Source organism: Perca fluviatilis, chromosome 12 (assembly GCF_010015445.1).
Source record: "Perca fluviatilis chromosome 12, GENO_Pfluv_1.0, whole genome shotgun sequence".
Lineage (NCBI taxonomy): Eukaryota > Metazoa > Chordata > Actinopteri > Perciformes > Percidae > Perca > Perca fluviatilis.
Window position 1 is genome coordinate 33,720,348 of NC_053123.1, and position 11,908 is coordinate 33,732,255.

General features: G+C 41.6%; 1 protein-coding gene across 1 annotated transcript; it reads right to left on the reverse strand.

The window, feature by feature from the left end:
• LOC120570531 (olfactory receptor 6N2-like) lies at positions 1-921 on the reverse strand. Its single transcript, XM_039818922.1, has one exon. The coding sequence runs from the start codon at positions 919-921 to the stop codon at positions 1-3; it is 921 nt and encodes a 306-aa protein (XP_039674856.1).
• Positions 922-11,908: the final 10,987 nt, after the last annotated feature.

Here is an 11,908-nt window from a genome sequence, read left to right on the forward strand (position 1 = left end):
TTAGATCACTTTGGCTTGACAAAACAACCTCTTTATGTGTTTAGAAATTTCTTTCATTTGTAGTCCATATATAATTGGATAGAAAAGAGGATAATACAAAAATGCTTGTAGAGTCATTATTAAATGTACCTCAGATCCCACATCGAGCTGAATAACAATGACATCATATGCACACAAAAAGGAAAAGATTAGTAAAACTATCAGGTGGGGTAAACAAGTCTGTGCAGCTTTTTTCCTAACCTCTCTACCACTTCGATAGGTTATAATAAGTATCCTGGTATATGTGAAAAGTATGAAGAGCAAAGGGAGAAGTGCCAGGCTTAGTAGAGCAAATAGATCAAATATAGCCCGTATTTCCGAAGCAACACATTGGAGACTGTAAACCGAATTGTTACAGAAAATTGCATTTAAAGTAAAATGACAAAGTTTCATATTACTGCTCAGTATTATTGAGACAGCAAGCTGAAAAGCAGGCACAAACCAAGCTACACCCAATATAATACTCACTGTAGTTTTTCTCATGATATTTGGATATTGCAGGGGTTTACATATGGACACATACCTGTCATAGGCCATGGCTGACAACAGCAAGAAATCTGAAGCACTTAAGAAGTAATATAAAAATAATTGAAGGAGACAAGCTGAATAGGATATGATCTGTTTTTCAGTAAAAAAGTTAACTAACAAATTTGGGTACATAGCAGTGTTGTAAACAATAGAGTTCATTAGCAAAGCTGCAATAAAAATGTACATAGGCTCATGGAGGTTCCTGTGCATGCAAATAAGGCAGACAATGGTGACACTAAACAAGATTGCTACAATATATACTGTAAACATAATAACAAAATAGAAATACCTTGATTTGCCCATTTCCGCATACCCACCAAGAGTTATATACGTTACATTAAATTCATCATCCATGAAGAATGTCACAAATTAAACCATTAGAATAAGACAGACAGATTGTATAACAAGCTTAAATTAATAAACTGCGGAAATAAGTCTTACTGTGAAGATTGCATTAACATGTATCATGTATTTGATTGTCTCATTCATTAACAGATACCTAACCTTAAACTGCACTTGATGTGTGTTCATCTTCAGAAATCAGAAAGTGAACAGTTGAAGTCAGACAAAATCTTTTATGACATTTCTTCATCCTCCATGGATCTCATTACATTTTCCACCAAGAGTTTTCATCATGTAAACAACTTCTTCAAACTCTGGAGGCCTGAACCCAGAGGTGTCAAACTTTCTTTACATCATTACTGTCTTTGCAACTTTTAAACAACAGTTTAACTACTTTAGTTTTAGAGCTTTTGCAGGGATTGTGCAAGGCCCTAATCATTGACCTGCATGTGCATTAGCAGCAATGCAACACACATGTATACCTTAGGTCAAGTTCAAATTCAGGTTACACTGAACAATTTCATACAAATGCGGTTTGAAGTCTTACAGGGTACGACAAACAACACAAAAATGTTATTCATCACAAAAGTAATAACCACAATGAACAAATGTTTTTTCTTGAAAACACTGTGTGAGCGCTGTACGGCCCCTCCAACAGGTACAACTACAATTACTTGAACAACATCATCAAACTCTGGAGGCCTGAACCCACAGGCATTGTTTTTTACACCTTTTGACACCTTTTTTACTTAAAATAATACAAGTCGTTAAAGGTCCAGTGTTTAACGTGTTTAGTTGTTCATTATAAAAATCTTTGTTGCCTGTTCACAAACTTCTCCTTTTTCATGAATATTACCACCACCATCAATTCCAAGTATTCCTTTTGGCTTGGAATTTTACATTTTCATTCACATGAACTGGGGTAGACGCTCCATATTCATGCGCCATCTTGAAATACGTTAGCTAGTAAGGGACATACAGGGCATACTGCTCCGCCTTTCGCGTTTTCGCTGTCACATGATAAACTCTACAGGTGCTGCTAGCGCTGCTAATGGGTATGGTAGCCCTGGCAAGTTTGAGGAAGGAAACATGGAGGACCACACGTATGAAAAATCAAAATTTCAGGAACATGAGCCCTCTTCTTCGCCCAGAAAAAGCAAAAGGATATTGAAAAGAGCAAGAGACCAGCTTTTTGAAAAGTGAATGCTACCGTAGCTGTAAAACATACTTTGAAGTGCGTGGTGCGAGAGAGTTGATTGCGATATAAGATCTCAACGCTAGATGGGAGAAATTCCTACACATTGGACCTTTAAATCATCAGAAGGGAAATTCATGTTCATGTTCATGTGAGTGGTACAAGAGCAGTCTAAAGAGGTAGGAAACAAATAAAAAACTATTAGTATAATATAATAATAATAATATTAATATATACAGCAAAATGAATTTAATGTATACACAACAAAGCTTAAGCCATAAAATGACATTACTTGGGCAATGCTTAGGTAGCTCTACACCGCCCAAATAAAAAAATCTAAATGTTGCTGGTCCCTAATCTACACAGCATTTACTGACCTGATGCCCCTGTTGTCTTATGTTACACGTCAGCTTGATACTTACAATATCATGCGATCACGCAAGAATCACATATTACACACAAGTCCATCTTGTTTGGCTTCAAGTAATGCATTTTTACCTGAACAGCAGCAGACCGAACCAATCACTGTTCGGAGCTATGGACAACAAGTGTTAAAAAAAAAACACTGGCAGACGTAATACACGGATGGTTCATTCATTCACCTACTAGGTATTTTTTTTTAAAGTGCCGGGCCTTTTCGAAACAGTTTACAATGACAGCTTTTCAGATGTGATGATTTTGGAGCACTGCCACAAGCCAAAAAAGGGATGAGTAGCCTGAACTTATAGAATAGTGAGTGGCATTTTGCTGTGATAATTGGTTCTTGTTTCCAAAATCCTTTAATTAGCAAGCAGATATTTAAATACACGGTACTGGCTGCAAATATCTAGTTTATGAGACAGCAGATTCCTGATAAGTAGGTCTGGATGGTAGAGGAGCGGATTTTCAGATTGACATGAATTGTACAATTTCAGATAGACATGATTTCCAGGGAGGAAAATCGTGGGGCCGCTTGTACCCACAATCTTGTTCTGTTGGTCAAGACCAAGCCTTCATGACCATTGGTCAGGGTAGGAACAAAAATTGACCGGTGAATCGAGAGCTTTGCCTTCCGACTGAACTCTCTTTTTGTCACATTGGTGCTGTATAGCTAGTGCAATAACATCCCTGCTGCTCCGATTCTCGTGCCAATTTCCCACTCCAGTGTCCCCTCACTAACGAACAAGACCCTGAAGTACTTCTGCTACATTTACATTGCTAGGTTATGGTTTAAAAACAAACATCTTTTGCTAAGTTTACAGCTCGCATCCCCCCTGCTCTGGCGTTTTAGAGCCCCTAAACCGGAGAAATTTAATAACCACTTCCGACCCCATTTTGCTATGGAATCTGTGGGGTTGTGTTGCAGTTTCAACGGCCGCAAACTGACTTTGGCAACACCGACACTGATGCCAATGTTTAGCCGCCTGATTGGGTCAGTCATGATGACTTGTTTTCTGAGACTAAGCTACTAACGTTAAAGGCAACTACCGGCAATGGACGGAATCTACACACTGCCCCCTGTTTACCCCGGCACGAACATGCCCAGTATATGAGAATGTTGATGAGAAATGCGGTTTGTGCGTGATAGTTTAAACAGATATAAGTTATTCTACTGGAGCTAAAACATTTGTCTCAAAACTCTGCTTAAAATTCAAAAGGTAGCAACGTAAATGTAGCCTTAAACTCCTTCACTTTGGGTGGGGACTTATTTCCTACCTGGAGTAGGCATTCCATCACATCATATGTGTTCCTGGTGGTATTTAAAAATACTAAATGAATACATCAGATAATTTCCTTATCCATGGCTGGGATTACCTGTTGCTCTACCTAGAATACAAAGAAGGCAAAGGAAACAAGGGTTGCTTAATAAGCTAGATGAACTCGGGACCAGGATAGCTTTTCGACGAGACACTAACCGTGGATTTCCACCAGATGCGTAACGGCTCCGAAACGGCTCCGAAACGGCTCCGAAACGGCGGCAGAGTCATTAGGTTTCCATTAAAGTCAATGTGTGCATTTCCACCGGTTGCAGAACGGCTGCGTTCCGACTGCATCCCAGCTCTGGCGGTCCGCAGCCCTCCAGAGCAGATACGCAGAGCTTCTATTTTTGCTGGATGCCGGAGAGCTCCGCAGCAACTCAGCACAATTCAGATTGTGCGGGACAGGAAGTCGAGCACAGAAACAAAATAAAACATCCGGTTAATTTTCAAAATAAAATCCACTGTACTCACGACGGATCATATTTCCCTGCACTACACCTTGAGAGGTTTTCAGACACCAGTTCACCCTGTTGACACCATGGATGAGGAGATGCTGATTCTGGAGGTGCAAAAACACGAAATAATGTATGACCCGTTGCATCCTTTTTATAAGGACAACCTTAAAAAGGAAACGGCATGGAAAAAAATAGCTGGAGTAATGGGTTTGGAGGGTAAGTCGATAATTGTGTCCAAGAAATGCAGATAGAAAAGAGTTTATGCAGCATGTAGGAATTCTATAGCTATACAAGTTGAAAACAACTTTGAATTAAGCACCCGTTGCAGGGTTGTTTGATTTGCATGAAGAACTTTATTAACAGGTATTAGGTTATGTAATGAAGTAAGTTAAATTTGAGTTAAGATATATATAATTTAACCATTTGGTTAATATTGTGTTGCACATTTCATAAAGTGAAAAAAAATAACAGTTACATGTTTTTTGTGTTACAACAATACTGTTTAAGTTAAGTCTATTGTAGGGGGATGTGCTGTAGAGACTGCCTCACTGTTTGTGTACTGACCACATGACCATGTTGGTGTTACTTTCACACCAATGTTTTTTCAAACTTTTTATTTTCAATACAAATCAACCACAATTCACAGAACTTAAGATTATTACAGTACAATACTTCACACTAGAAAAAATTTAGTTTTAGTCTAGTTTTCAAGTCTTTTCACATCATTCTGTCCTGCCAGGACACACTGCCCTCGGGGGAGGTGAAGAAAGTGGCAAAGCACTCCACAACAGCACAAGCTTCTCTTGATGCCCTGGTTTCCCCCCATGTTTCTGACTGGCGCCATGTGTCTCCCCAGTTCCTCTGCCTCTTCCAGCAGCCGTACATTTTCACTTGGGGCAAGGAGAAAATTGTGCAGGATGCATGCTGCCACCACAAGTGGGTCTACATTTTTGGGGTGCAGGTTAATCCTGCGATGAAAAATCCTCCAACAGGATTAAGGCATTAAGGCGCCAAAATGCCGAAGGCATTTTCAACAACCTGTCAGGATCTGACTGTGACTGACTGCCTTTGTGCCACTCTTGTGGCCATTTTGTGTCTTGTCTTGTGATGTGTGCTTGTTGCTGTGTTCCATGTGTTCTGTGGGTACCTATCTGTCATGTGTCTTTGTCTCCACCCATCCCTTTATTTGGTCTGCACTTCCTGTCTTGTTAGTTTCCCTCCAGTTCTGCTCTCACCTGTTCCCAATTGTCTTGTTAGTTTCCCTTCGTTTCTACTCTCACCTGTTGCTCTGTCTTTCTGTTCATTGGTCGCTGTATTTCTACATCCCTGTGTGCCTTTGTCTCTTGTCAGTTCATCTCTCTCTGTTTGTCCTGTGAGGATCCTGTTCGTTTTTTGGGTTTGTAGTTGTGAGTTTGTAAGTTGTAGTGTTGAAATAAAGTGTGTTTTTTCTGCACTTCTGCTTGGAGAGTCTTGAATTTGGGTCCACCTGCTGAATCCGTGACACTACCATCCTTGCTCTTGAGAGTCTGCAGTTGAAAATCCTCTTCCTGTGGATGAGGTTCTGTCCTGGGTAGGGTCTCATTAGGTATGGCTTCAGAGGGAATGCGGGACATCCCAGAGGGGAGCAGCACCAGGCAGAGAGGCACTAGGAGGAACATCTAGAGTGGTGTTCTCCATTTCCCTCCCCAAATCTGAACCTGCATACACCCCACCATCAGAGGTTCTTCCAAAGTCCCCCACCTGAATGCACCTGAACCAGTAGTCTGCATCCACAAGTGCCAAAAGAACGATGGAGAAAGTCTTTTTGTAGTTAAAGTACTGACTACCGGACAAGTGTGGTGCTTGAATTACAATGTGTTTCTCATAAAGTTCTCCCAGGCAATTTGGGAAGTTCCATTTATACCAGAAGCGTTGAGCTACCTCCTTCCATGAGTCTGCAGTCGGCCGGGGCAAAAATGTCTGGATCATGACCTTTTCAATGGCAGCACACACCATATGCACAACAGTGTGGCCCCAGACCGGAATCAGAGATTGATGAAAGCTACCACTTTGCAATGAGCCTGGTGCCACTCTTCCATAGACTGGACCACAACAGGAGGCAGCAGGCCAAAATTGGTACCAGGTATTTTGAACCAGCTGCAAAATATCAACAGCAGCACAGCCTCAAGGCCAGAACCGGCAGCCCATTATACACACCCTCCCCCTACATTCCACACCCCCACTTCAACTTTGCCTAGGCCAGGTGCTTTCAGGCCATTAAAAGTGGTTACCCACCAACCAGACGGCCGACCCTTGGCAGAAAATCCAGTGGAAATGATCAGTTGCGTCCCCGAGGTCCAAAAAGTGACACAGAACACACCAAAAAGACGACATGAGACGAGACGTAATACATCTCTATAACAGCAGGCAGCGCTAATCTGTAATGTTGCCCAAGAAATGAAAACCAGCAGCTGATTGGACGGACGCGTCACATGGGTTTGTTTTCTCCGGTCATGGCGGCCGTTCAGAATACGACCTCATATTGAACTAAAATAGTTCACTGAAACATGTTTCTGAAAACATTTTAAGCGAGAAATAGGCCATGCAGTCCCAGAATCTGTCTTCATTTCAGCTCAACAAAGGTCAGTTTAAAAGATTTTCGTCAGATTTTGAGAGACTCTAGTCACCTCATTCCGCTCCCCATTTCCGGGTGAGTCCCGACTGCCCTGCCACCGACCGAACATTTCAGGTCGGCCAAAATGAACACCGACAGCCCTCGCCAGACTGTCCAACGGCCGATAATCGGCCCTGTGTGTTCACAGAGATGCTGGCCTCTGATCACGATACACAGTGGGGGTAGGGCAGCACCCCATACGAAAACTTAATTCAGTAAATAGTTGTTTTGCTGTGGTTTTTATATTTATATTTCTATATTTGTTTTAAAAATTATTTGTAACTTTTATACATTCTGTTTGGAAATGTTTCTATTGGTTTTAACTGTAATTTTGAAAATAAAAAGGTAAAACCTATTGTGATCAGTGTTCATTGTGTATGTAATGTTAAGCCCACCTCAGTCCAACAGCCAGTCTCTGATTTGGCTCTATGGCAGACCTGTAGTTGTTTTTTTGTCTGGTGAGTTCAGGGCCAATGATTGAGAGAAGCTCATCCATTTTCTCTGCACTCATCCTAAAGTACTGGTGATGGCCACAAGATGGTAAAAATCTCCTTGTTGAGGCCTGTTCTGGTTCAGTGGATGGACCCAGTACTGCCTCCTTCTCCTTCTACCCCTCATCTGCAGTCTTGCAAGCAGAAGTACAAAAGCAATTGTATATTTAATAATTAATAATATAATAAATTAATCAATTTACGGTATAGTGGGCGGTACATTTCTAACCTGGTTTCTCATAACTGCCATAGGCCTAAGGTCCTTTTAAACTTTTTAACACTCCTATAAACTCTTATAAACTGTGACTCTGCCCCTATCATTCCCACATCTGACCTCTGTGATTCCTTTCTTAAATTCTTTGTTGAAAAACTTCTGTCCTTCGATCTTCTGTGACCACATCCTCTGACCATGACCCCTCTGTTCCTTCAATGTGCATTGCGGTCCTGGACAAGTTTGAGCCCATTTCAATCACCTCTCTATCTGAGGTGGTCCACCATTTGCAGCCCACAAATTGTCCCTCAGACAGCATTCCCTCTCATCTACTCAAGGAAGTCTTTGACACTGTTGGACCATGTGTTCTATCACTAAAAAAATCCCTGTCTTGTTTCTAGTAATGTTCCAGCTGTTTTTAAACATGTTGTTGTTCAGCCCTTGTTAAAAAAAGGAAAATCTCAACTCCTCTGTTCTGTCTAACTTCAGGCCCATCTCAAAACTGCCATTCCTCTCAAAAGTCCTAGAGAAAGTAGTTTTGACCCAGCTGCAAACATTTTTAGTTACTCTTAATGTTTATGAAAAGTTTCAGTCTGGTTTTAAACCCTGTTATAGCACTGAAACCGCCCTTTTAAAAGGTCCCATGACATGGTGCTCTTTGAATGCTTTTATATAGGCCTTAGTGGTCCCCTAATACTGTATCTGAAGTCTCTTTTATATAGACCTTAGTGGTCCCCTAATTCTGTATCTGAAGTCTCTTTTATATAGGCCTTAGTGGTCCTCTAATACTGTATCTGAAGTCTCTTTTATATAGGCCTTAGTGGTCCCCTAATACTGTATCTGAAGTCTCTTTTATATAGACCTTAGTGGTCCCCTAATACTGTATCTGAAGTCTCTTTTATATAGACCTTAGTGGTCCCCTAATACTGTATCTGAAGTCTCTTTTATATAGACCTTAGTGGTCCCCTAATATTGTATCTGAAGTCTCTTTTATATAGACCTTAGTGGTCCCCTAATACTGTATCTGAAGTCTCTTTTATATAGACCTTAGTGGTCCTCTAATACTGTATCTGAAGTCTCTTTTATATAGGCCTTAGTGGTCCCCTAATACTGTATCTGAAGTCTCTTTTATATAGACCTTAGTGGTCCCCTAATACTGTATCTGAAGTCTCTTTTAAATAGACCTTAGTGGTCCCCTAATACTGTATCTTTAGTCTCTTTTATATAGACCTTAGTGGTCCTCTAATACTGTATCTGAAGTCTCTTTCTCGAAATTCAGCCTTGGTGCAGAATTACAGCCACTAGAGCCAGTCCCAAAATGAGCTTTCCTTAGTATGTGCCATTTCTGTGTCTGTAGCTTTTGAGGAGGAGAGGGGGGGGGGGGCAAGCTGGAGGGTGGGGGTGTGGCCTTGACCAACTGCCACTTTGCTCGTTTGAAAGCCATGATATCTCTCTCTCTCTCTCTCATGGGGGGCCAAATTATCTGGGGGGGCAAAGCAGAGAAAGGGGAGGTAACCTTTCCTCTTATGACCTCATAAGGAGAAGATTCCAGATCGGCCCATCTGAGCTTTCATTTTCTCAAAGGCAGAGCAGGATGCCCAGGGCTCGGTTTACACCTATCACCATTTCTAGCCACTGGGGGACCATAGGCAGGCTGGGGGAAAGCATATTAATGTTAAAAAACCTCATAAAGTGAAATTGTAATGCCATGGGACCTTTAAGAGTTTTTAATGACCTAATCTTAACTGATGATTCAGGAGTCCCTGCCATCCTGGTACTCTTAGACCTACCGCTGCCTTCAACACTGTTGACCACTCAATCCTCTTGTCATGCTTGGAACAGTGTGTAGCAATTAAATGTACTGTACTCAGGTGGTTGCAATCATACCTCACAGATAGGAGCTTCTCTGTCCACCTTGGCGATTACTCTTCTGAGATGGCCCCATTCACCCGCGGTGTCCCTCAAAGCTCTGTCTTAGGCCCTATCCTATTCTCATTATATATCAGTATGCTGCCCTTGGCGTCCATATTTGAAAAACATGCGGTCTCTTTCCAGTGTTTTGCAGATGATGTGCAAATTTATGTGCGTTTAAATCTACAAATTAATGGCTCATCACAGTCCCTGCTTGATTGTCTAAATGACATGAAAAGATGGATGAGCCTAAACTTCCTCAACCTCAACAAAGATAAAACCAAGGTAATAGTGTTTGAACGTCACAATCTGGTTGATGTCGGCACCCTAGGCCCACTAACTTCTAATATATGCTCCACTGTAAAAAGTCTTGGTGTCTATTTCGACAACGCATTTAAATTTGAGAAGCAGATTTCCTCTAGGTCTAGCTTCTTTCAGCTGAGAAATATAGCCAAGGTGACAGGACAGGAAAAAAGAAGAGGGACCACATCAAACCTGTGTTGCACTCCCTCCAATGGCTACCTGTTTGCTACAGGAACGATTTTAAAATCTTACTGTTAACTTTGAAATCTATCCAAGGATTTCAAAGTAATGCATGTATATAAGAGAATCTGCGCAGGCATGATTACACAGCAAGCACATCCACATTTAGAAGCTTAAAACATGACTGTGACATGACTAACTATCCAGCTACTAGTTCTCTGCAGTCTGCTTGGTGTGTCAGCACCTTTAGCTGGGACAAACAGGTGAACAAAAAATAGATCTGTATAAGTTTGGCTTCCATGACAACAGAACATTTGTGGTTGCTGAAATCTTATCACCAGCTTTGGGTCTCTAGAAGCATGGAGTACCTACTGGCCCCAGTTAGTGCTCTGGCCTACACCACTTTTTTCAGTAACGAGTAATCTAACGCGTTACTATTTCCAAAACAGTAATCACATTAAAGTTACTTATCCAAGTCACTTTGCATTACTATTTTTGTCATTTTCCTTAGTAAAAAAAAATATATTTGCTTTCTTCTTGCGTCTCGAGGAGTGAAGTCACGTATGCGACAAGTCACGTTTTCAGCATGAGGACAGGTCACGTGTACCACGCAGCGACACAAACGTAAACAACAATGGAGGGAGGAGAGAGATGCGCGTTTTCTAGCTGGAAATACAGTCACTATTTAGAGTTTGTCAGCTAAAGACGGCAATATTAAGGTTCGTTGTACACTCTGTGCTGGTGGCGACTACGTCAAATGTGAAGAAACATTTGGAGTCGCAGCACTGCAGCCAAACTTACAGAGCAAGTCCCAGCAGGTGGTGCGAAGCAGAGAGGAGGTCCCCCACCACCCAAACAACAAAAGCTGGACTTCATTGCAAAACCAGTAAGTGGGGGAGTGTTGAAGAAGTTGGTCGGGTAGTATGTTGTAGAGGAAATGCTTCCCTTAAACACGGTTGACTCGCTCTCTTTCGTGCCATAATAAACCAGATCCCTACTATTGGCAACGCCGAGCTGCCTCACAGTAAACCGGTTGTCATTTTTATGTTGAGGCTGTGGGGGTAGTTGCTGAATGTAACTAATAAAGTAACTTGTAATCTAACTTTGTTACTTTTAAAATCAAGTAATCTGTAAAGTAATTAAGTTACTTTATCAAAGTAACTGTGGCAACACTGGGCCTACCGGCCTCCAGAGTTGGATGACGTTGTTTACATGTTCATTGATCTTGGTGAAAAGTTTTAATGAGATCCATGGAGGGAAAAAGAACACTGATAAAAACAATGAACTGAGCTGGACAGTTCAGTTTCTGAATTCTGAAGGTCAACACACACTATGTGGAGGCAGGGGCGGATCTACCGGGGTGCCATAGGGTGGCAACTGCCACCCTAAAAGAAAGCCTTGCCACCCCTGCTGCCACCCCAGTTGGCAGCAACGAATTACGGTAAAAGTTATGGCCAATTTGACAATTTACGAGCGTACGTCCGACTGAATGCAGCATAAGATGACGCCAGAGCGGAGAGAGCCTGTTTTGTTTGGAAAACTGAGTGGCGCTAAGCGAGGGAGCCAGGAGTCGCGATGAATGGAGACACAGGAGGAAAGAGGTCAAAACGGATTAACATCTATCAAGAAATGAAATTATAACGAAAGCACAGTGCTAGCATAGTTGCGATGCTGATTTTGAGATGATAAAAATCTGGTTGAAGAACGTTATTTCGCCAACTATACAATGTTACTTAGGGTCTGACGTTTGTTCTGTGTAAAGTAGGCTACAAAAGCTAAAATTGATTCAACGTCTGTCAAGGAAAACATCGTTACTTTGAATCGTACAGAAATGAAGAGGAAAGGTAGCATATTCAGTTTT